Source organism: Prionailurus viverrinus, chromosome A1 (genome assembly GCF_022837055.1).
Source record: "Prionailurus viverrinus isolate Anna chromosome A1, UM_Priviv_1.0, whole genome shotgun sequence".
In the NCBI taxonomy this organism is placed as follows: Eukaryota; Metazoa; Chordata; class Mammalia; order Carnivora; family Felidae; genus Prionailurus; species Prionailurus viverrinus.
The window spans coordinates 212858614-212884993 of NC_062561.1; the positions used below are offsets into that span (position 1 = coordinate 212858614).

The window sequence follows — 26380 nt, forward strand, 5'->3', positions numbered from 1 at the left end:
TCTCCTGCTGTTCAAGGATACGAGTTTAAGTTCAGAAACTGTGTGGTGCTGTTTAGAATCAAATTAGAGGTGTGGGTAAAAATTCTGAAGTTTCAGTCACGTATGGATGCCGTAGATCTGGGACCCTTAGTATTCCAGAGAAGGCTTCCTCTCCTTTGATACCATAGATGGAATTGATCCGGCTCCAGTGCATTCCTCTTTAGACTGGATTCTAATTCTTCTGTAACCATATTTATTATCTCGAAAGATTGAGACGCTTTGTAGCTTTAAAATTGTATATCAGATTAAGTGGCAATAAAAGGTAAATAGAGTTATTATCAAATAGATTAAATCCACTCCCCAATTACATCTGAATTAAATCTACCCCGTTGAGAAGATGGTATCCTTAGGTGAAACAGCTGTGTATATCAGACTCAATGACACTTTGGGGCATTTTTCCCCCAAAGTGTCATTGAGTCTGATATGACCGAAGTGGACATGACCGAAGTGGTTCATTTATGCCTTTACAACTATCCTTGTCTCTCTGCTCAAACCAAAGTACAGGTTATTCTGAAAGAAAGTTCACCCTTCAGAAATTTATACCCTCATATCCTGTTTACTGTATTGTAAAGATTCTAGTCAATTTACTCATCGGATATTCTTTTTTTCTGTGCTCTTCCCATTCTTCTGAATGTCATTCTCATGTCTTCAAATGCCATGTTTTGATTGTTTTTTTTGTTTGTTTGTGGTTTTTATTGTTCTTCGCAGACTGCTGCCAAGCAAGAGACCAGTATATTGAACAGTTCAAAGATACTCTGAACACTTCTGTGGCCAAATCAATTGCTGGATTTTTTGCAGAGCCAATTCAAGTGGGTATATTGACCTTAGACGCTAATTGGGCTTAAATTACCAGAGAATTTTAATTCATACATTCATACATTCTAGAGAATTCCAAAGTATTTAAGTGACCATTGCCGTGTCTCTCTCCAAATTCAATTCATTCTCTCAGTCCCCTTGAAAGGGAAGGGCCCTGATTTTCAACTGACCTTCAACAACTGTCTCCTGCATTGCCCGGCTGAAAAGATAGATGAAACTATTGAATTCCTAAAATTCTAAACAAAGGGAAACCCCACCAATGTTTAGTTGCTTTAATACCCACACTGCCCTGGGGTGATTTTCTTCAGTGTTACCAAATCCCCTTAATCTACTTTGTTTCTAATCTCAGAAGAGAATAAACATTTGCATCCTTTTCCCAAAAGGCTTGGCATAAGAGTAATGGCCCCTCTCTTCACACATTGTTGGAACAGTTCTAAAGACCATTTTAAAAATTGCTAGTATTACTAATGCTAATGATGATAATGACCTTTCTTTCTTTCTTTCTTTCTTTTTTTCTTTCTTTCTTTAATTCTTTTCAAAGGGCTATGCTGTTGTTATAGGACTCCTTGGTTTGGTCTTTTGCAGGGGGTGAATGGAGTTGTTCAGTACCCAAAGGGGTTTCTAAAGGAAGCCTTCAAGTTGGTGCGAGAGCGGGAAGGCGTGTGCATCGCGGATGAGGTGAGTGGCTGTGGAATAAGTGTGGTGTAGGGCAGCCAGGACAGGAAAGGCATAGGGAGAAAACCTTTTAAACCTTCCTCTGCAACCCAAGATAATGAAGCTTTTGCTAATTGACTGGTTGGTTAGTAGATTAACAAGTATAGAACTTTAACAAGCACAGAACTCAAATATCCAAAATGAAGTCTATCAAATAAGTGGCTAACAGGCACAGCTGATGCTGTCATCACAGGTGACATGCTATCAGTCAACACACTTTTTAAATTCCCATCACAGATTGCATCAGGGACAGTTCAAAACCCACATAGAGAACTTCACCTCATAACCAAGTTTTCAACTTTGATTTGCCAAAATAGTATAAACCAGCCTAACAGCATTCATCTTAATAACAAAACTTGTGCAGCACTGGGGATCCAAAAATCCAAAAACCTAGTAAACAGTTTCTGGTAACTAAAAGCTCAGACCCAGATTAAGTGTTGTGTCCATGTTTGTACAAAGATGGTGAAGATGATGGCCGGCAATGATGACACTGAAGAAGAAGCGGAGGAAAGGGAAGAGATTAGAGTCAGAAAAGCCAGCATTACTTGAAACGTTTCAAATGATTTTGGATCTGTTTCCATCAGGTGCAAACGGGATTTGGAAGGCTGGGCTCTCACTTCTGGGGCTTCCAAACCCACGACATCCTGCCGGATATTGTCACCATGGCTAAAGGGATTGGAAATGGCTTTCCCATGGCAGCAGTTGTGACAACTCCAGGTAGAGCCTATGGGCAGGCTGCATTTGCTTCTGAGTTTCCTGTAACCCTGACGGCAGAAAACACGGGGTTGGGAATTTCTGTGGGTTGAAGACAGCGATGGGAACTACACGTGCATTTCCCTAGCAATGATCATGAGAAACAGACTGTCAGACTGTGGAAGGGATGGAAGAATCCCAGCCCTTTGTGCTGTTGCTGTAGGGAAGATGAATTCTCCTACCCCCACAATGAAGCGCAAGGTTCTCACACACTGACAAGGTATCAGCAACCGTACCACAAAAACAAATCCCACACAAGAGATCCTTTTTTTTTTTTCAACGTTTATTTATTTTTGGGACAGAGAGAGACAGAGCATGAATGGGGGAGGGGCAGAGAGAGAAGGAGACACAGAATCAGAAACAGGCTCCAGGCTCTGAGCCATCAGCCCAGAGCCTGACGCGGGGCTCAAACTCACGGACCGCGAGATTGTGACCTGGCTAAAGTCGGACGCTTAACCGACTGCGCCACCCAGGCGCCCCTACAAGAGATCCTTTTTAACCAACGTGGAGCTAACTGTGAAATTTCCAGAGGAGTCTTATTCTGAAGGAGACTCTTCCTTGGCCTAACTACGCCAATATGTTATAAACTCAAGGTCCAGAGTGACAGGTTTCTGTTTACGTCTCATCAACAAAACAGACAAATGCAGTACAATCTCACTTAGCCAGAATATTCTATAAAGCGAACATAAGAATGAGCCATATTTTCAATGTTGGTGAGGTTTTACAGAAAATGGTTTTTATGAATTGTTTATTGTTAAAAATCTTTAAATTGTTCCGTTTTTCCACCAGTAGTATCCGCTTCAGCGATACTAAAGGATAATTAAGTACCCTGTGATATCTCGCTGTTTTATTGAATGAATAAAGGTATGATACTGAGTCCAAGTTGGTATGCTCGCTGCCTGACAAACCAATCATTTGAGTGGCCGGATGTTGGGGTCAGAAAAGCCAACAAACTGAGAGGATGGTGGCTTATCATCCTAAAGAAACTTCTCCCCTCGGGTCAATGTTCAACTTCTTGTTTGTTAGCAAAAGAAGGAAGACAAAGGTGACTGATGTCTATAGACATCTGAAGAGGTCTTATAACTCTTTGCCTTTGGTCATTTTATCTTTGCCTACAGGAATCTGGCCATGACATTCCTGTAAATCTTGAACATAGCATAGTCATTTCTGTCTGCACTTCCTTATCTCCTCAAGTGATATAGGTTTCCAGTGAAAAAACAAAAAAGGAGTCTTTGCAAATCTCAGCTATAAGCAAAATTCCTTCTATGATTAACATGCCTACTGGCAGAGTGAAGCAGAAATTTCTAAGATACAGGTTACAGCAGCAAGGGGAATAGAAACAACATGGAGTCAGACATGCTAAGTTTCTCCCTGTTCTAGGTACTAAAATGTGGATGTAGAAAGGGAAATGTAATGAACCAAATATATGCTCACCCTGAAACAATCCAGGAATTATGTTACTAAAACCTCGATGCGAGGTTTTTTAAAGATTGAAACCAAGAGTATAATACAGAAAAGAGGGTTACCAAATGAAGGTCCCATGTAAATTCCCATAAATCAAGTGTTAAAGTACTTTTGAATTCACACAACACATTAAAGATTTTGTTATCACACTTCTAATTCAGTAAATAAGCAATTTTTCCTTATCCACAGAGTAAGTGGATTGGTCATCTGGGGCTACCATAACAAAACACCACACGCTGAGGGAATTAAACATCAGATATTTATTTTCTCATAGTTATGGAAGCTCAAGTCCAAGATCAAGGTGCCAGCAAAGTTGGCTTCTGGTGAAATCTCTCTTGCAGATGGCCAACTTCTTGCTGTGTACTTGCAAGTCCTTTTCCTCGGAGAGAGAGAGAACATGAGAGAGAGAGAGAGCGCTCTGGTGTCTCTTTTTCTTCTTATAAAGACACCAGTATTATGAGGGCCCCACCCTTATGATTTCATTTAACCTTGATTACTTCCCTAAAGGCCCTATCTCCAAATACATTCACAATGGGAGTAGGGCTTTCACATAGGAAGAGGAGTCGGGGGCGGGGGGGGGGGGGGGGGGGAGGGAGCAAGGACACACACATAATTCCATTCATAACATCCACTATCTGGTGAATGAAGAATGAATTGGATTCGATGCCATGAAACATATTATTAATATGACATGATAGTAAATATAATTCAAGTGATGTGGTGGGAGATTATAGATAGGAATGTGTCACTCTTTGTCCACTTTTCATTCTCCCCCTCTAGAGATAGCCAAGTCTCTGGCTAAATGCATGTGTCATTTCAACACCTTTGGAGGGAGCCCCATGGCCTGTGCCATTGGATCAGCCGTGCTTGAGGTATGTTCCAGCAGCCACGTCATTCCTCTCATTTCACAAAATGACTACTTCAGCACCAGAGACACATTATCCAAACTCTATGACATCCCATTATTAACGTGAAGAGTTCATTACCACTCCACAAATTTAGATTTCCAGTTTTTATTCTGCCCCTTCACCCCCTTTTTAAGATCTATTTGGGATGCTTGAAGTATTAGATACAAAATAATACATAATACATCTCACATGCCTAGGAAATATAAGAAAAGCTAGCTAGCTGGTAACACTGACATTTCCTTTTTATATTTCTGGTATTTGATGGATAGTTACCAACTGCCATCTTTGACTTCAGGCTAATTTTGGTCCTTTTCTTTATATATTCTTCCTTCCTTTTTTTGTACAGTTATCAGCTGAAAGACTAACAAGAAACTGAGTTTTATGGGACAAACTACGTAATTTTAGCTGTTGTTCAGCCCTACGCCATTGATTTTCCCTGGTATCTTATCTGTTAAGTGCCCTTGCTGATATGCACAACAGCACTTGTTTAAGAAAGTGTCAGGTATTACTGGAAGAATGTCCAAGAAATGGGTAACAATGGTCGTTTGTGGGTAGAGAAATTTGGTGGCTGGGGGACAGGGGTCAATGAGAATTATTCTACTGATTTTTTTTAAATTTTTTAATGTTTATTTATTTTTCAGAGAGAGACAGAGAGACAAGTGCGAGTGGGGAAGGGGCAGAGAGACAGAGAGGGAGACACAGAATCTAAAACAGGCTCCAGGCTCTGAGCAGTCAGCACAGAGCCGGACACAGGGCTCGAACTCACGGACCGTGAGATCATGACCTGAGCCGAAGTCGGCCGCTTAACAGACTGAGCCACCCAGGTGCCCCTCTACTGATTTTTGAAGTAGGCACATGATTCACCTATTCAAAAAATTTTTAAGTATTTTTATTTTGTTTAAGTATTTTTAAGTAAACATAAGTAAGTAAAAGCTTCCCTTGCTAATTAAAAAGTATCTTCAAATACGATAAAATCACAAAATGAAAAAGTACAGTCAGGAATGTGTCATTGACTTCATTTTGTAGACATTGCCAACTTTTTAAAAGTGTTGTGTCACCTTGACCAGGTAGAGAGGGTATAGGTGAACAAATAGGTTAAAAACATCGAGAGTCATGGATTCATGCAATTATTATCAGCTAAATCTAGATGTAGTATATTGTGGGTAGTCAAGAATCATGGTCTCTGCCATGAGTGGAAGTAGGTGAAAATATTTTTATATCTTCAGGGCCCTCACAAAGCTCCCCTCAGCTCATGAGGCCTAGGCCCTGTGGCAGGACAATTGGGTAATGACAGCCTGTGTCTGACTGAGGGCTGACGAAGCAAAGGTCAGTAAACTCCCAGTGGGGCAAGAACCTGTGACATATCTTTCCTCAGAGAGTTTGTCTTCTTAATCACTGTAGCCCAGTTCTCAGCGAAGCCTGGCAATAACGAGCCTCAGGATTATGGAATCTGTGTTATACACTGCATTGAGAAATGTCTTTTATCTTTCCTAAATTTATAAAATTTAAAAAAATCATTTAATTGAGAGAGTGCAAGAAGAACTCAAAGTGACAGGGAGAGAAAGAGAGAGAGACAGAGACAGAGACAGAGAATCTTAAGCAGGCTCCACACTCAGTGCAAAGCCCAATGTGGGACTTGATCCCATGACCCCAGAACTTTGACCTGAGACGAAATCAAGAGTCAGACCCTCAAGACAGAGCCACCCAGGCACCCCTATTCTTTCCTAAGTTTTTAACCACCCCTTAAGATGAGAAGGGTTTGGGGAAAGTATTCCCCATACCAAGACTCTTTTGCACCTTACAGCAAATCTTTTTGTAGTACATGGCATGGTCACACTAGACTTTGGGTTCCATTTGTGTGGTCAAGTTTCCATAAAGAAAGTCATGCACATCTACTGTTCTGTGTTTCTCAGTCAATCTAAAACTTTTTTTTTTAATGCAAGGCCACTTGGGACTTTTCTCTAAACAGGTGATTAAAGAAGAAAATCTACAGGAAAACAGTCAAGAAGTTGGCACCTACATGCTACAGAAGCTTGCTGAGCTGCGGGATGAATTTGAGATTGTCGGAGATGTCCGAGGCAAAGGCCTCATGATAGGAATAGAAATGGTGAAGGATAAGGTAGGTTTTGATCTGCTGTGCTCTCTGTGACTTCTTGGGGACAGCAAGAGTTAAAGTTGGAAGCATGGTCACTACAAGGTCACTTCATTCATTCTCAGGGAGAGAACACACAAGGCCAGGGACGCTCAGCAAAGCCCATCAGAGATAAGTAGGGAGTACAATATGCTAGCACATCGTCAAGAGTTCTAGGGGAGTGAAGGAGGGCATTTGGAACAGGGAGCTGATATTTTTCCTGCCAGAGTAGGCAGAGAGCATTGGTGATGACTGAATATTTAGAATTAGACATATGGGGAAGGGAGGAAGCTATCTGGGAAGGAGCAGGTGACCCGGAGAGTTCATGGAAGTAAAGGAGAAGGCCAGGAGTGGGTTGTGATGATGGTGTGGGGTGAGGATGTTAAGGATCTATAAGGTTTTGTGTTTGTCTGTTTGTGAATATTTTTCAATCTCCCAAGTCCCAGGCAGGGTGTGACTCTCCGATGACATTCCCCACTGTGACCTCAAACTCAATATAGCAACAACTGTACTTAGCATTTTCCCCCGAACCAGTTATTCCTCCAAGTTCACTGTTTCTGTTTCTCACCCTCCACTCTTCTCCCAGTTCCCCAGCCTCCATGCCAGAAAATAGCCTGGGACTCCTTCTCTCCCTTGTTTCTAGTGCCAAGTCCTGTTGATCCTTTCTTGACCATGTTTCTCAAATACTTCCCTGTGTCTCCGTTGCTTCCCCTACAACCCAAGTCCCTCCCCTCCATAAACACAAAGTCTAGACTCACTGAGGCAAGCAACATGGAGAGAATCTTAGCACCAAGCTGAAGAGTCAGACTAACCCCTTTTCTAGCCTTCTCCTAAGTGGCTTCTTGCTATTTGGTCTTAACACAGCATCCTAGTTTAGGATGGTTGATGCTCAATTATTTTAGGGATTACACCAGACCATGGATATAAGACTCTTCCATTAATGCCACACAGTGGGGCCAATACAAAGCTGGAATGTTTAAACAAGATTTTAAAGCCAAGGGAAGACAACAGCAAAATGAGAGTAAAATGAGACAGCCCTCTGGCTCCCAGGTCACAGCATCCTTATCTTCACCTTGTATCCCAGTCAAGGTCTGTGTTAAGGCTCAGGGGAATCCATCCCAGGCCCCAGCCGAGGACTCCCCTCAAAGCTATCTATGCTCCAAAGTCCAGACTCCACAGAGGAAAACCCAACAAGAGGGGAAGTGTTCTTCTCTTTCCCACTGTTCCAAATCTAGCTTCTGTGTGCTCAGAGACTCATGAACAAAAAAGTTCATCAGGACTTCACTTGTCATTGTAAAACATAGGAATCCTCCTAAATGGCCATTGATACAGTCCAAGCTAAATTATGGTACATCCATCCCACAATAGTGATATATGTGTGACATGGAAAAATGTGCAAACTCTATTATGGAAAGAATAAAATAGGCTATCCGATACTATCTATTGAATGAGTTATTTTTCTCTTCCTCTGCCACTTGGTAGTTTTAAGCATGGACTCTGAAGGCAGACCACCCAGATTTACATCCCAGCTAGTCTATTCCTTAGTTCCATTCAACGCCCGCTCAATGCCATTCACTTCCCTACATCCAATGTCACCCAAACTGTTCTCCGAGCATGGACTGCAAGACTCTCCTCTCTATATCTACCTATGGAAATCTTAGCCTTATTCAAGATCCAGTTCTTCATCACACCTCTTCCCTAAAGCTTGCCTTTGATTCTCCCCTAGACAGGGGCTCCAGGCCTCAGAGAATCCCTGTAGCATCCACTGCCTAAAAATCTCATTTGAAAAGATCTTTCAAACCATGTATTTGTTGATTTGGTTTTCATGTAGAAATACCTTCTTTTCCTAAGTTATACACTTTTGAGTCCAGGAATCATGTGGATTATAAGTCTTTTCAAAGTGTTTATTGAGTGAGTTCTGGTCCTGCAACACTTCAGACTATATTCATGTAATTAAGTAGCTCAGAACTTGCCTTAACACTGCCCACTGTCCACCAAAACTAAAACCCCATTTCCTGCTGGTGAGGACATAAATTAGTAGAGCCCTTTAGACAGAAATTTGTGTCAATCAGCATTATATATATATATATATATATATATATAATATGTATATACACATATATATATTATACACACACACATACATATATTATATATATATATTACATGTATATATATATATATTATATATATACACACACACAAGTTAGCCAACATACAATGTAGTCTTGGCTTCAGGAGATTTCCATGATTCATCACTTACATACATCACCCAGTACTCATCCCAAGAAGTGCCTTCCTCAATGCCCATCACCCATTTTCTCCAACCCTCCAACCTCCTCCCCCACCACATCAACCTTCAGTTTGTTCTCTGTATTTAAGAGTCTTTTATGGTTTGCCTCCCTCCCTGTTTGTTACTTTTCCTTCTCTTCCCTTATAGTCTTCTGTTAAGACTTTCTCAAATTCCACATATGAGTGAATCATATGATATCTGTCTTTCTCTGAATGACTTATTTCACTTAGTATAATACCCTCCAGTTCCACCCATGTTGTTGCAAATGACAAGATTTCACTCTTTTTCACTGCCAGTAGTGTTCCATTTATACATTTACCACCTCTTCTTTATCCATTCATCAGTTGGATATTTGGGCTCTTCCCATAATTTGGTTATTGTTGATAGCACTGCTTAAACACTGGGGTACATGTGCCTCTACAAATCAGCACTCCTTTATCCTTTGGCTAAATTCCTAGTAGTACTATTGCTGGGTCGTAGGGTAGTTCTATTTTTAATATTTTGAGGAACCTCCACACTGTTTTCCAGAGTGGCTGCCCAGTTTGAATTCCTACTAACAATGCAAGAGTGTTCCTCTTTCTCTACATCCTTGCCAACATCTTTTGTTTCCTTAGTTGTTAATTTTAGCCACTCTGACTGGTGTGAGGTGGTATCTCAATGTGGTTTTGATTTGTATTTCCCTCATGATGAGCAGTGTTGAGCATATTTTCATGTGTCTGTTAGCTATCTGGGTATGTTCTTTGGAAAAATGTCTGTTCATGTCTTCTGCCCATTTCTTCACTGGATTTGTTTCTCGGGTGTTGAGTTTGGTAAGCTCTTTATTGATTTTTGATACCCAATGTGTCATTTGCAAATATCTTCTCCCACTCCATCGGTTGCCTTTCAGTTTTGTTGTTTGCTTTGCTGTGCAGAAGCTTTTTATCCTGATGAGGTCCCAATAGTTCATTTTTGCTTTTATTTCCCATGCCTCTAGAGACATGTCAAGTAAGTTGCTGCGACTGAAGTCAAAGAGATTGCTCCCTGTTTTCTCCTGTAGGATCTTGATGGTTTCCTGTCTCACATTTAGGTCTTTCATCCATTTTGAATTTATTTTTGTCTTTGGTGTAAGCAAGTGATCCAGTTTTATTTTTCTGTATGTCGCTGTCCAGTTCTCCCAGCACCATTGCTGAAGAGACTATCTTTCTTCCACTGGATACTCTTTCCTGCTTTGTCAGAGTTTAGTTGGCCATATATTTATGGTCCATTTCTGGATTCTCTATTCTATTCCATTGGTCTATGTGTCTCTTTTTGTGCCAATAATTTACTGTCTTGATGATTACAGCTTTGTAATACAGGCTAAAGTCCGGGATTGTGATGTCTCCAGCTTTGGGTTTTTTTTTTTTCAACATTACTTTGGTTTAGGGTCTTTTCTCTTTCCATATAAATTTTAGGATTGTTCGTTCTAGCTCTGTGAGGAATGCTGGTGCTATTTTGATTGGGATTGCATTGAATTTATAGATTTCTTTGGGTAGTATCGACATTTTAACAATATTTGATCTTCCAATCCATGAGCATGAAATATGTTTCCATTTCTTTGTGTCTTCTTCAATTTCTTTCATAAGCTTTTTATGGTTTTCAGCAAACAGATCTTTCACCTCTTTGGTTAGGTATATTCCTAGGTAGGTATCTTATGATTTTTGGTACAATTGTAAATGGGATTGATTCCTTCATACCACTTTCTGTTGTTTCATTATTGGTGTATAGAAATGCAACCAATTTCTGTAAATTGATTTTATATCCTGCAGCTTTGCTGAATTCATGTATCAGTACTAGCAGTTTTTTGGTGGAGGTTTTCAGGTTTTCCATGTAAAGTATCATGCCATCTGTAAAGAAAATTAACTTCTTCTTTGCAATTTGGATGCCTTTTATTTCATTTTGTTATATGATTGGTGAGGCTAGAACTTCCAACTCTATGTTAAACAACAGTGGTAAGAGTGGACATCCCTGTTGTGTTCCCAACCTCAGGGGGATAGCTCTCAGTTTTTCCCCATTAAGGATGATATTAGCTGTGGACTTTTGATATATGGCTTTTGTGATGTTAATGTACGTTCCTTCTATCCCGACTTTCTTGCGGGCTTTTATTAAGAAAGGATGCTGTATTTTCCAAAACGCTTTTTCTGCATCTATTTACAAGATCATATCATTTTTATGTTTTCTTCTATTAATGTGATGTATCACATTGATTGATTTGCAAATATTGAGCCGGCCTGGAGCCCAGGAATGGATCCCACTTGATCATGGTGAATAATTCTTTTAATATACTGTTGAATTTGATTTTCCAGTACCTTGTTGAGAATTTTTGTGTCCATGTTCATCAGAGATATTAGCCTGTACTTCTCCTTTTTTAGTGGGGTATGTGTCTGGTTTGGGAATCAAGGTAATGCTGGTTTCATAGAATGAGTCTGGAAGTTTTCCTTCCATTTCTATTTTTTTGCAACAACTTGAGGGAAATAGGTATTAACTCTGCTTTAAATGGCTCATAGAATTCCCCTGGGAAGCCATCTGGCCCAGGACTCCTATTGGGAGATTTTTGATGACTAATTCAATTTATTCACTGATTATGGGTCTGTTCAAATTTTCTATTTCTTCCCTGTTTAAAGTTCTGGTAGTGTGTGGGTGTCTAGGAGTTTGTCCATTTCTTCCAGATTGTCCAGTTTGTTGGCATATAGTTTTTCACAGTATTCTCTAATAATTGTTTGTATTTCTGTGGTGTTGGTTGTGATCTTTACTCTTTCATTCATGACTTTATCTACTTGGGTCCTCTTTCTTTCTTTTCTTGTTGTGATCTCTGGCTAGGGGTTTATAAATTTTGTTTATTCTTCCAAAAAACCAGCTCTTAGATTCATTGATCTCTTCTGTCGTTTCAGATTCTATATAGTTTATTTCTGCTCTAATCTTTGTTACTTCTCTTCTTCTTCTGCCCTTTGGACTTTCTTTGCTGCTGGCTTTCTAGTTCCTTTAGGTGTGAGGTTAAGGTTGGTATTTTATACTTTTCTTTCTTCTTAAGATAGCCCTGGATTGCAATGTATTTTCCTCTTAAGACTGCCTTTGCTGCATCCCAAAGGATTTGGATGATCATGTTTTCATTTTCATTGGCTTCCAAATATTTTTAAATTTCTTCTTTAATTTCCTGGTTGATCCACTCATTCTTTGTAGGATTTTATTTAAGTTCCATGTATTTGGGGGCTTTCCACATTTTTTCTTGTGGTTGACTTCAAGTTTCATAGAGTTGTGATATGAATACATGCATGGTATGATCTCAATCCTTTTTTGTTGAGGCCTAGGATGTGATCTATTTTGGAGGATGTTCCATGTGCACTCGAGAAGAATGTATATTCTGAAAATTTTGGATGAGAAGTTCTGAATATATGTGTTAAAACCATTTGGTCCAATGTGTCATTCAGAGCTATTGTTTCCTTATTGATTTTCTGCCTAGATGATTTGTCCATTGTTGTAAGTGAAGTATTAAAGTCACCTACCATCATGGTATTATATCTAATTATGTATTTATGTTTGTGATTGTTTTATATATTTGGATACTGCCACATTGGGGGCATAAATATTTATAATTGTTAGCTCTTCTTGATGGATAGACCCCTTAATTATGATATCATGCCCTTCTTCATCTCTTGTTACAGTATTTATTTTAAAATCTAATTTGTCTGATATAAGTATGGCTACTGCAGCTTTCTTTTGACATCCAGTAGCATGATAGATGGTCTCCATCTGCTCACTTTCAATCTGCAGATGTCCTCATGTCTAAAATTAGTCTCTTGTAAGCAGCCTATGGATGGATCTTCTTTCTTTATCCATTCTGATACCCTATGCCTTTTGATTGGGGCGTTTAGTCCATTTAAATTCAGAGTGATTATTGAAAGATATAAATTTAGTGTCATTGTGTTATCTGTAGATTTTGTGTTTGTGGTGATGTCTCTGGTCCTTTGTGGTCTTTGATGCTTTCCACTCACAGAATCCCCCTTAGGATCTCCTGCAGGGCTGGCTTAGTTCTTGTTTGTCTGGGATAGTCTTTATCTCTCCTTCCATTCTGAATGACAGCCTTGCTGGATAAAGGATTCTTGGCTGCATGTTTTTCCTATTCGGCACATTGAACATTTCCTACCACTCTTTTCTGGCCTGTCAAGTTCAGTGGACAGGTATGCTACTACCCTTATGTGACTACCTTTGTAGGTTAAGAAACTGTGACCCTTGTAAGTTAAGGCCTGTTTGTCCCTAGCTGCTTTCAAAATTCTCTCTTTATCTTTGTATTTTGCCAGTTTCACAATAATATGTCATGAAGTTGACCTGTTTTGTTGATTTTGAAAGGAGTTCTCTGTTCCTTTTCAACTTGAATGTCTCTTTCCTTTCCAAATTAGGGGAGAGCTCATCTATAATTTGTTCAAATAAACCTTCTGCCCCTTTCTCTCTTTCTTCTTCTTCTGGAACTCCTGTGATAGGGATATTATTTTTTCATTGAATCATTAGGTCTCTAATTCTCTCCTCGGGATCCAGTAATTCATTTTCCCTCTTTTTCAGCTTCATCATTTTACATAATTTTATCTTCTATTTCACCTATTCTCTCCTCTGCTTCTTCCATCCTTGCTGTCACTGTGTCTACTTTATTTTTCAACTAGTTTACAACATTTCTTAATCCATCATGACTATTTCATTAGGTCTTTGATCTATGCAGCAATAGATTCTCTGCCATCTTCTATGCTTTATTCAAGCCCAGCTACTAGTCCTATGACTGTTATTCTGAATTCTTGTTCAGATACATCGTTTATATCTGTTTTGAGCAATTCTCTGGTTGTCATTTCTTCCTGGAATTTTTTTTGAGGAGAATTCTTCCATTTCAAGATTTTGGCTAGGTTTCTGTATTTTACGTGTTTTAATAGCTTGTTATACATCCTGCATCTGTGAGTACTATTATATTAAAAAGGGGTCGTATATTGTCCAAGGGCTGGCACTTTAGGAAGTGTTTTTGGAGTGTGTTGCATGTACTCTCTTGTTGTGACTTGGGCTGCTCTATCCCACTGCTTGTGATGGTGGATTGTTTGCATCTTCCATCATGTGTTTTTTGCTTTGTTCGTTGAAATAACCCTGGAAAAAAGGAAAGGGGAGGGGGGACCTTATCCCATCACAAAGAGAAAAATGAAAGGGGGAGAAAAAGACCAGGCAGAGAATCAAAGAAACTATAAAGTTTGACCCAGAGAGAGAGAGAGAGAGAGAGGAAAATAAAGAAGGAGACACAGAAAAAGTGTAATAATAATAGAGTAAAAATGCCTGATTAAACAAAAAACCAGAACAGAGAAAGAAAGAAAGAAAGAAAGAAAGAAGAAAGAAAGAAAGAAAGAAAAAGATAGGTAGATATTAAGAATTGGCCAAAAATCAAATCAGAAAGTATGAGCCTGATTCCAATGGGAGGAAAGAAAAAAAAAAGAGGAGGGTAGAAAGAAAAAGAAGGGAAAAGAGAAGAGAAGGAAAGAAAAGAAAAGAGGAAAAAAACAGACTAACGTGAAAACCACAGGACAATTGTCTGTTGGTGCCTGGAACCAGTGGCTGTGCTGGTCTGGAGGAGAGGCCGTCTGGTTTGGTCAGCACCAGTCCTGCTCTAGTAGATAAGTGGTTACCAGGCACGGAGGGGTGGGGTTTCATGTAAGCAGGTCCCACCTCCACTGAGGGCTGCTGTCCTGTTCCCTGAAGCCCCCCGTGTTGGTGATGGGGAGAAAGATGGCAACACCCCAGTCTCTTCTCCCCGGACCAGGTGTCTCAAGCCACATTGTTCAGGCAGCCCTCACAGAATCGTGCAGGCAGGGGCTTGTCTTGCTCCACAATCTACAGCACCTCCCAGGCACTCGGCTGGGATTGAAAACCCAATGTTTTAAAGGATCCTGCTCCACGAGGACCTGTTTCTAGGGTAGTGCCACTCTGCCCATCTGACAAATGGTCTCCAGTCCCACAGTACTCAAGGGAAGGGACTGCTCTCTCCCTGGGCACTCCGAGTTTGCTATTCCCCTCCCCGTCCCGGGCCCACACACATGGTGGTGGCTCTGGTCCAGAGAAAGTCAGGCACCCCTGAAAACTCTGATCTTCAGCTCCTATGGAGGTTTGCAAAGTAGAGTAATACAGAGAAGGCTCTCTCTGTATTTCTTGTTCCCCGGTCGATGGTGTGGAGAAGTTTTTCTCTCGTCTTAACAAAACCACAAAACCACAATCCACAGCTTCTCTTTCTCTCCCTTTTGTCACTCCACAGAAGGGGTCACCTCCCCTCCATTCCTACCCCACCTGTTTTATCTCTTCCAATCCGCATACGTGCACCTCTGCCCCGCCAAGCTGTCTCCATCCACCTGGGGAGATGTTTCGGTCACTCCGCAGACTGTATTCCTGGGTATTCCAAATGTTCTGACCTCAACACAGCTGTGTCTGAGGGAAGCAGGAAGCCCAGGTCCCCCTACATCTCTGCCATCTTAAGTCCTGCCCCTAAAAATCTATCAAGATTTTAAATATGCCTTTTGAGCTGGCAATTCCTCACCTAGAAATATGTCCTGAACAAATACTCACAGAAGTGTGTGAAGATATAGACGAGCAGGGTTGTTTGCAGGACTGTTTACAATCATAAAAAAAATGGAAATGACATAACTGTCGAATGTTAGACGATGAAACAAATTACTCTGCCAAAGAACTCAAATACTAGGTAACCTTTAAGCTGAGGTCCAAATAAAATGACATGGAAAGATGTCCATGATATATTGTAAATTGTAAAAAGCAAATTGAAAAACATTATAAAGTATGACTTCTTTTTTTTTTTAATATGCATAGGGATGTATTTGTGCAGAGAGAAAAAGAGTCTGGCTCACATGAAATTATCAACAGGAGGTGAACCTAGGAGGACGATTGGGGGAGTGGAAGCTCCATTTTTCCTTTATGTACTTCCATTCTGGTATAAGGCTTTATTCTCCATAACCATGGATTACTTTTATAATTACTTAAATGCTGATTAACAACAACAGCAACAAAGATAAACATGAAGCTACATTCCACACCCAACGAGAGGTCCGTTACTAACATTCCCACTTGGTTATCAAGCAGCTGGGACATAGGCTTGAGCAAGGGGCCTGGGCAGGCTGTTCTGGGCTTTGCCGCAGAGTTTCCAGCCCTGCTTTTCTCTGCAGCATGTGTACAAGATGTTGAGTTAGTCATAGCAGCTGAGGCCAGGGGATGAGAAAATGGGCAAGGGAGCAGGGAGGGGGCTGGCCCAGTCCAGAGGCTAAATGTCACCTATCCAGATCCTCACTAGCCACCAAGGCCCCACCAGTCCAGCTTCCCCGCAGGAAACCTTTCCAGAGGGTGCTGAGCGCCCTCTGACCTCCCATTATTCCCACACCACGTCTGCCCACTTTATGGCTCTCACAGTTTACCTCAATTATTTTGTCATATTTTAGTCTTCCCGGTCTACTAGATGAGAACATCAGCGACAGGCAGGAGTGCGTGATGACATTTCAGGATCGATGAGAAGATCCTGGCCTTGTCCCTGATCCCAGGTCCTCATTACTAGCACTCTGCAAGTTTAAATATGATTTTCCTTATCTTAAAGCTTTGAGTCAGGCAAAAACGTGAGCATCTCCGGGAGGTGTGGCCTTACTCTATGCTGGGACACTGAGACTTAACCAAGAATGAAGGTTTGGGGGACAGTGCAGGGAGGGGATGTGTACCGAACTCTGGAGGTAGGGTGGGTAGGAAGCCCCGAGGAGCACAAAGCTGGGACCCCTGGAGGGAGCTCTCCTCTGCCTCACAAGGATGGCAGGAGCTGGTCCATGAGCCAGGATCAAGTCTCATGCATCTGAAACCAGAGAACGAGACCCCTGCTGATGTCTCACCACAGCCGTGCTGCAAAAGAGAGACCCGCGGCGGTGGCCGTGCTCAGCACCCAAAACAGGATCACAGCAGTGATTCCCAGGGTGGGCACCTGCTGGGCATTTTACAAACCCAGATGCCTAGGCCTGCCCCAAGTCTCCTCATTCCATAGGCCGAGCCTGAGCCCCGAATGTCTGTGGTTTGAAAAGGCCTCCAGGTCAGGCAGATACACAGTCAGACTTGAAACGACTAAGTCAACAGGAGGCATTTGTAATCAGGCTCGGAAGACAGACACATAGAAAGGGCACCGGCCCCCACCCCAGTGCCACCAAAGCGGTACTGGCCTGTCTGGACCCCCAGGGAGAGACCAACTTCAGATGCCTGGTAACCTGAAAGAGCTTCTTGCCCCCCACCCCCACCCCGAAGTGCTTACCTTTCCTAACCCTGGGGGATTAAGTGTTGGGGGAGAAAGAGCAAATTCCACAAGCCAGGGAGATGAGACAGTCTTCCCACCCCAGCTGCCCAGGCCAAGCTGTGGCCCAGGGAAGGCCTGGATTGTTCCTGCCCTGGTATAACTTTGGAGCCATCTCCTGGACTTTGAAATGAGCCCTTTACATGAGCAAAACAAAGTGAAGAGTTGAGAATAAAGCCCCCTCCAAATCTGGCTACGAAAGAACCAAGCTCCCGGGATACCCGTTAGCAGAGCCAAGAGTCACTGGCCATCTGCATTCGCCTTCAGTTTTATTTTTGAGAATTTGGGATGAATTGGAATCAAAACTAATATTTATTGCTTGAGTTGCTTTTGTTCTCTCTCTCTCTCTGATAGATGATGTCTTTAACAATTCAAATCCAAATAGGAGATATTTTTGTTTGCAGATAGGTCGCCAACCACTTCCCCAGGAAGAAGTAAATCAAATCCATGAGGACTGCAAACACATGGGGCTTATAATTGGCAGAGGTGGCATTTTTGCCCAGGTAAGAGAAAGACCGGTCTTTACCTACCCCTTTAGTTAGGCTTCTCCCTGATGTCCCAGTGCTGGTCACTTGGCTTCACCACCCGGCCCCACTTCCTCTGGGCACAAAGCTCGGTATTTTCAAGAGAAAAGTGCAGGGAGGCCTTCAGACCACTAGAGGGCGCTGTGTCCAAGAGGTTTCATTATGGCAGCTCTCCGAGGAGGGTCTCACAAGGCACAAAAAGATGCACCCGCAAACCAGAGGATTTCCAGTATAGGTCACAGTAGAGTCATCACAATCATGCAATAACTAGTTTGTCTCCTGTATGAATTGGTTCTAATCCTGTAAAAGCAAGGCTAGTCCTTCTTAACCCAGCCTTGGGCTCTGACTTTGAGGACCCTAAACCTGCTGGGACATAGTGGTCACTGTGCCCAGGAGCAACCTGAACATGCTGGCCCAGGTGACCCTGCTGGACAGGTGGGGGACCACACTGGTTGGGTCCCTAATGAGAATCCAGAACCTGCCACTCGCAGTGCCCTTCACCCTGAGGCTGGAGACGCAGGGACCAGCTCTCCCTGCTTGCTTCCTGGAAAGGCCAAGTACAGCCCCAGTCAGGTGTGGGCCCCTGGTGTGACCCTGCCCCGTGGGCATGCTCTGCTGCTGTCACTGGAGCTCTCTCCCAAATCTCTTATACCAGCGGTGCCCTCCCCCTGACGTGGTTCCAGGGCAGAAATTTAAGATTTAGGGTAGCTCTTGCTCCTCCCTTAATTTGTTTTTGTCCTTTGTCTTCTTTCTTTCCCATTTTCAATGTCAATCATTCTTCCCAGTTTCCCTGCTCCATTTCTACTTCTCTCTCTAGTTCAGTGAACACTCTTGCCTCCTACTTCTCTGAGAAAATGGAAACTCTTAAAGAAGGTCTCTTTGTAAACTCATCTGTCCCCAACTCCATTTTTTAAATTTTTTATTTATTTTTGAGAGAGAGAGAGAGAGAGAGAGAGAGTGCGTGTGTGTGTGTGTGTGAGCAGGGGAGGGGCAGAGAGAGAGGGAGACACAGAATCCAAAGCAGGCTCCAGGCTCTGAGCTGTCTGAGTGGGACTCGAACCCATGAACCATTAGATCATGACCTGAGCACAAGTCGGAAGCTCAACCGACTGATCCACCCAGGCGCCCCAGCCCACATCCATGGTTTACTTCCTTTCTGGAAGATTCGGGGAATGAGGAGTCTCTCCTGTTCAGATTTAGATCTTCTACCTGTGCTCTTGACCCTTGACACTCTCTACCTTTGTTCAAGGGGACATCACTGTGTTCTTTTGTGTCTATAAGTTTTCCTCAACTTCCCCTGAAGCCTGTTAAGAAATAGCCCCCCAAAAAAGGCCATCAAGCAAAACCAGAATGAGCACTTTTGCTGGGACAGTCTTGATAACGTTTTTTTTCCTTGACCTGGTCACAAATATTTTTCTGTACAGATCAGAGCAATTTAATGATTAAAAATCCTAAGACCTGTAACTTATCAACATGAAACAACTGTTTACCTACTTAGTTATTTCTTAGTTATATGGAAAACAATTAAGTGCTAGACAGCAGTTGCTACGCTGGATACGAAAGTTATAATGATAAATAAGATCCAGTCACTGGAGCTGGCAGGAGAGAAAGACATAGAAAGAGCAAATTACAATACAATGTAGCAAGCTCATGGACAGCTATAGAAAGGGGTATTACAGGAGGAAAGAGAAGGGACTCCCAGCCCAGACTTTCTAGCTAAGCTGAGCCTGCGTTACACAATGAGATAAACACTCAAAGCATGTATAGAAACATTACAGAGGGCAAAGAGCTACGAGGGCACTAGTGTGATTGAAGCAGAAGGGAGGCAGTGAATGGTAATAACACAAAGCCTTAATGCTTGTCACTCTTAAAAACACTTTGCATTGACACAGCGAATGTTCTCAACCAGCCTATGAAAGAAATACTATTATTCTAATGTGACAGATGAAGCAAAAGAAGCACAGAGAGGTCAGGTAAATTACCCCAGTCACGCAGCCAGTGAGTGGCAGAACCAGGATCCAGACTCAGGCGGTCTGATTTCTGAATCTTTGCTCTGAAGAGAAGAACCCAAGGGGGCAAGCCTGGGGGCCTTGAGTCGGGCGGGCGGGGGGGGGGGGGGGGGGGGGGGGGGGGTTGCTGATGGTGCTGCTTGAGCTCACCCATAGTGGAGTTGTGGTTTTAAGGTGGCAAGAATGAATGCAGCTTTGAACATGCTGCCTTAAGACAGGAGGACCTTCCTGGAGAGACCTTTTACTCTGCCTGCCTCAAGTATTTGTCAGTGGGCTGCAGGTTATAAGGAAATTTAATTTTATCTGCCATTTTCTCCTGCCTTTGTTTCCCATATCACATGACCCTCCCCTCCATAGCGAGGTGGGGGATGAAAGCAAGACGGAAATGGTAGATAAAATCAAATTTCCTTATGACCTGCAGCCCCCTGACAAATATTTGAGGCAAATACAGAGTATTCTCCAGGAACTCCTTAACGTCTTAATGCTAATGATTTGCTAGAAGGAAAAACAACCTTAGCTTGACAATAGCAAGGCCCCTGGCATCTTCAGAGTCCTCTTTAGCATATGAAAGTCTTCTTGGAAACCTCCTTTTTTGCCTTTACCTCCCCCAACTCCATAGTATGTAACCAGTCACTCCTCACAAGCCCAGCGCAGCTCTTTCTGCCCACGGTCCTGTCCCCGTGCTTTAATAAAATCACCTTTTTTGCACCGAAGACATCGCAAGGATTGTTTCTTGGCTGTCAGCTCCAGACCCCCACCAACGCTTCAAAACCCCATCACTTGGCTGGAGTGCTGTCAGAAAGTTGACAGAGGCAGAGGCCAGACTGCAGTGGGTTGGGAGGGAGGGCAGAGTGAAAAATAGTGGCCAATAAGCATTAACCAGTCTTTTTAGTAAGTTTGGATGAAAAGAGACAATAGCATTCGTATGGTAGCTAGAATGGGGGGGGGGGGGAGTCGACAGATTTATATCTGGTGTGGTTTGAATTTGTGTTAGCAGAGCTTTACATCTGCTTGTTTATAGGCTGAGGAGGATTGAGAAATTGGAGATTTAAGAGAACGGGATGCTTGAGACATCGTTGATGCGGGAGCATAAGGCAAGCTAAAGGAAAAGCACAAGCTAGCACACACCCCACCCCCACCCCTCAACCCCACCCCGCAGGTGGGGTACGTGTAATACTCCTCAGGAGCTCCTGGCTGCCAGAGAACAAAGGAAAGGACAGAAAACAAATGGTTAAACTGATAGGGTCTCCATCAGTACTAATATCTTAGTACAATTACAAAAAAGGGGGGCAATCTTATCAATACCCTAAAGTCCAGGAACCCCCCCCCCACTGTCTTAATGTTAATGCTTTGCAGGAGGAAAAACAACCTTAACTTGACAATGGCTAGGCTTCCAGAAATCTATGAGCCTTTAGCATATGGAAAATCCCTTTAAGAAACTTCCTCTTGATTTTACCTCCCCCAACTTCACAGTATGTAACTGGTCATTCTTCACCTTTTTGCACCAAAGATGTCTTCAAGAATTCTTTCTTGGCCGTCAGCTCCAAACCCCACCATCACCCAAAACCCCATCATCTTCAGTGCAAAACGAGTGGTTTTATTAAAGCACAAGGAAAGGACCCATGGGCAGAAAGAGCTGCACTGGGGTTGTATAAGATTTTCTATCCTGTGGAGAGGAGGGTGATGTTAGGGCTCCAGGGAATTGAGTGTATAGGCTTCTGGAGTTTGCTTTTTTTCTTGTAAATCATTAAGACAGTTGCAGACTGAGGGAGACTTACGTGCTGCCAGACTGTGATATCTATCAGTTAACCACTTGGTTTTCCTTTTCTTTTGTTCTTGCCCAGTCAGGAGTGCCTGAGGAAAGCCACACGTTGTGCTTTGCCCTCAGCTTGACTTTTGCTCCCTCAGCATTTCCTCCTGAACAATTCTGACCCTTAAATCTTTACGGTTGTTGAAGGTGGAAGGTCTTATCTTCTGTAACTTCTTCCTGCTGAGTGGGAGCATAGAGACATTTCTATCTACAGGTCAACATTGGTCAGTCAGAGAATGTATAGGAAAGTTATGAAGGACAGAGGCAGCTGAATCCAACGTGGGCAACATACATGAACCTCCTTGAGTAGAAAGGATCATCTGTTGGCTTGAAGATATTGTAGCGATGGGGTCTTGGCACCAGGAAGGGAGACATGGGAGAAAATAGCATACCATAATTAAATAACAAAAGGCACAAATAAGAGTCCTTTGGTAGTGGACAAAAATCCTCTTCCAGTCTAGGAGTATAACCAATCATGAAAGGCAAGAGAGGGATCATTTAAAATGCTAATTTGAGTATTCATGTCAGTTAGAAACCCAGAAATATTTTTGTGACAATCTGGAATGTATACAGAGCTTTCTGTAGCTATGAGAGCACGAGCTCCCCCTTGTGCAGCAGTTAGAACATCTAATGCCATTCTGTTTCGTAGAACTGTTTTATGCATTTGGGTTATTGCAGTGTGTAATAATGTAATGCTATTTTGAGAGTCATTTGAGGCTTTAATTGTGTAACAGTTCATGTTAGCCATCATATAGTCTCTGTTTTGTTCAGTAAGCAATCAGGTAATTAATAAGAGGTGCATTTTATAGAAACAAAAGAAAAATATAGGTTAATGCTTGGAGCAAATTACAAGCCCAGTGTCAAAGTCCCGAGCGCTGCCAGTGAGATGTTTAGATGTAGGCTTGAAGCGTCCTCACATGGAACCTGATGTAGGGCTGGAACCCATGAACTGTGGGATTGTGACCTGAGCCAAATCCAAGGGTCACACACTTAACCCACTGAGCCACCCAGGCACCCCATGAATTGTTCTTTTAGTTGTATGGCCCTGGGGGGGGGGTACATAATACGACCCAGTAGGGGCCTTCCCATTTCAGATTTAAGTCTCCAGCTGTATTAAATTTCCACACTTTTAAATAAACCATGTCCCCTGGGTTTATATGGGGTCAGTTGCTCGTTACTGTCAGATCAGGTTTAGGGAGGATATGGTTTGCATATTCATTTAGAGCTTTATTCATTAACCTGGCTTCAAGCGACTAATTTAATAAAGCACTATGGTCTTTACTTATAGGTCTATAGTGAAAAAAGGCCTTTCATATATAACTGTTGGGGGAATCCATCCCATTTTCCAGTTGTTCAAACAATCCTATGCCCATGGGGTCTTGTTATTATCCTCAGAGAATGACAAGCAAGAAAATGGTCTGTCTGTGAGCTATTGTGGCAGTTTCTTTGAAATTTACCTCAAGTTGCCCAGCATCAGTTCTTAGGGCTTTTAGTAAAAAGATAGTTTTAGTGTTTAATGACTTTAAGTCAAGAGAATAGAAGAAGATTAGAAATCTTAGTTGGAGAGCTATAGCCAAATACATGAGGAAACCAGAAGAATTCAGGATCTAGTCTAGTTTACAAGAAATAGTGTTAAAATTTAATATCTACGGAGATGTGTTATTGAGACATAATTTTTCTCTATAATTACACTCATTTTCATATATAGCAAAATTAAGACTAATTTGTTTGTAAAATGATATACACAAGCTCAGCAAGTACAGTGATGGATCATAAAGATCTTTTAAAATTTGCTTTGCTGGAACTTTTTGTAAGGAATCTCGACTGAACTTTTAGTAGCCCCTCTAGGCAGAAGCCAAACCAAATACAGGCCATCAGACAGGACTGCAGTACCTGCAGATGTGGGCAAATTCCTCTTCTCGAGGTCCCCAAATATCCTGAGGTTCCTGCACCTGCCAGGAAGTGACCTTCTTTACTCACCTGGTGAGGCTGCTGTAAGCAAAGTATCAGGCCAACATTTCAAGGGGATTTATGGCTCCTTGTTTCATAAAGTCAACCTTGGTTCCTTAAAGCTGTCTGGTCACAGCTGAGTCTATGCATGGATCTCAAACATGACATTCCAGTCAAAGTCTGGATAAAATGACCAATGTATCCAGTGGTGTCCTGTTACAAGGAGAACAGATGCTTATTGAACTTAATGCAAATAACTGTGATTTTGCCACGGAAGAAAGAATACTCACTGAGACTTTTTGAATTTCAGAGGGTTCAGGTAGAAAGAAAAGTTAAATGCTTCAATTTGTTTACAAAGGAATACTTTATCACACTTCTATATTTCATGGATATCTTAAGAGAAAGTTTCCTTAGTCTGGAAGAGCAAACGTTAGAGAACCAGCAATGTTTCAAACCAGAGTCACAAAACCTATCAATCACCATCTTCTTCATTTCATTTAGTTCCATGTTACTAATTCCTACTCAGTTTGAATGCAACTTTTAGTTCTGGAAATTCTTACCCATTTTAGTTTTATGATCTTAAAGATATTAATATCACGCCAAATACGTAAACCAGCAAATTAACACAACAAATAAAGTAAGCCTAATTGGGCAAAAAGACTTCCTTTACAATTTAAATCTTGGGGAAGTTTGTTTAAAAAGCTCAGAAAGAAAAATAAATAAATAAATAAATAAATAAATAATAAAATGAAAAGCTCAGAAAGAGGTTTTTTGGGTTTTTGTTGTTGTTGTTTCAGTTCAGAGCCCACTTTAGATCCTCTGTCCCTTTCTCTCTGCCCTTTCCCTGCCTGCACTCTCTCAAAAATAAAATAAAAACATTAAAAAGAAAAAAAAAAGAATTTCTATCCTGTGGAGGGGAGGGTGATGTTAAGGCTCCAGGAAATTGAGTCTATAGGCTTCTGGAGATTGTCGTTTTTCTTTTAAATCATTAAGACGGTTGCAGACTGACGAGACTATCATCAGTTAACTGATCTCTATCAGTTAACCATGTTTTCCCTTTCCTTTGTTCTTGGGCAGCCAGTAGTGCGTAGAAATGACACATATATCCCACCTGGGGAGAGAGGGTTACAGGGTGTTAGTTTGTGCCTTTCCCTCAGCTTGCCTTTTGCTCCTTCATCAGGAGTATCCAGGGCCAAGGGCACAGGCAGAAATTTTGGAGTTAAATAGTAAAGACACCTAGTTCTGTTCACCTTCAGGCGGGGATGGAAGAATGGATGTGGGAGCAAACAAGTTTATAGAAAGATCTTTCCTGACAGCTTCTGAGAAGCATGAGGCAAGGTTGTCTATGAAACAGAGTGAGAGGCGTAGGAGTTGGAGAAAATTGAGAAAGATGATAAAGGTTTAGAATGGGGAAGGAAGCTGACAGAAGACCAGAGAAATTTCTGGACCAGCAGAAGTTGGAGACTGGCAATCTAATGGTGTCAGTCTCCCCAGCAGTAAGGTTTTCTCCAACACTTCCCGCCTGCCATGTTGGAGCCGTGTGGTTCAATCACAGCTTTGACCAAGGTTGGAACCTGTGTGTGTGGGTGCAGCAGCAGAGGGTGGGGTGCCCATGAAATGAGGGGGCAAGTGAGAAAGTAGTTCCAACAATCGACACTGGCTGGGCAGAAAAAGGGAAGACACTGAATGGGGCAAAGACCTGAAGCTATGGAGGATTAAGGAGACTGAAGTTTTCATGAAAAGGATAGATGTCATGGGAGTCAGAAATTGGGTTATCCCTGGCAAAGAGGAAGCTCGCAGCACTGGCTTTGGGTGGGAACTGATGCAGAGATGAAGTTTCTTGGAGTTGTGGCCATCAAGAAAGTTTGTAGGGCTGTATCCAGGACATGGAGGTCACCCTCATGTGCCTGCAGAAATGGAGTGTAGATCGGTGCCTAAGACCTCAGTGAAGGAGGTAGAAAAACCAGGAGGTGAGCAGATGACAAAAAAAAGGAAGAGGGGCAGAGCCAGATGGTACCAGAATTTTTATGAGACTAAAAGATGAATGGCTTGGGTATGGCATTGGGAAGGAAGGAGACCAACCCAGGAGGGAAACGCAAGAAATGTCATAAAAATAAGGTTTTAGATTCTTAGCTTGGTGCATTTTCTCAGAGTTATATTTGATTCTAGGATGATCTGCTGCTCTATTTTCCTTTGTCTCCCCAGACCTTCCGCATCGCGCCCTCGATGTGCATCACTAAACCAGATGTTCATTTTGCAGTGGAAGTATTTCGATCTGCCTTAACCCAACACATGGAGAGAAGAGCTCAACAAAATTCTTAAAGATAAAAAACCATAAGCTTCAAGAACTTCCCACTTATGTTCAATGGTTAATTTGAGGAATTCAATTATATAATTGGTATATGTTGTCCAAGACATGGTTGACTGACTACCAACCACATTTGTTACCAAAGCCCCTATTATCTAGAGAAATCTGTCCTTCAGGAAGAGATCTCTATCCCTAGCTCAGAGAATGAATCTTAATTAGTTTAGGTTAGTAATGGTAATTTAATTTCATTTTGCCAGCAGTTGGTTTATGCATGATATCTGACATATTTGGGGACAATA

The 26380-nt window shown here is 42.0% G+C and overlaps 1 protein-coding gene across 1 annotated transcript in view; it reads left to right on the forward strand.

Annotated features, from left to right (window-relative positions):
• Positions 1 to 26095, forward strand: part of AGXT2 (alanine--glyoxylate aminotransferase 2) — a 62902-nt gene extending 36807 nt beyond the window's left edge. Inside the window, exons 9-15 of the mRNA XM_047857593.1 lie at positions 748 to 848; positions 1441 to 1533; positions 2154 to 2286; positions 4567 to 4658; positions 6664 to 6813; positions 17885 to 17983; positions 25979 to 26095. Coding sequence (XP_047713549.1) covers positions 748 to 848; positions 1441 to 1533; positions 2154 to 2286; positions 4567 to 4658; positions 6664 to 6813; positions 17885 to 17983; positions 25979 to 26095 — 785 coding nt within the window. The remainder of the gene's footprint in view (positions 1 to 747; positions 849 to 1440; positions 1534 to 2153; positions 2287 to 4566; positions 4659 to 6663; positions 6814 to 17884; positions 17984 to 25978) is intronic.
• Positions 26096 to 26380: the final 285 nt, after the last annotated feature.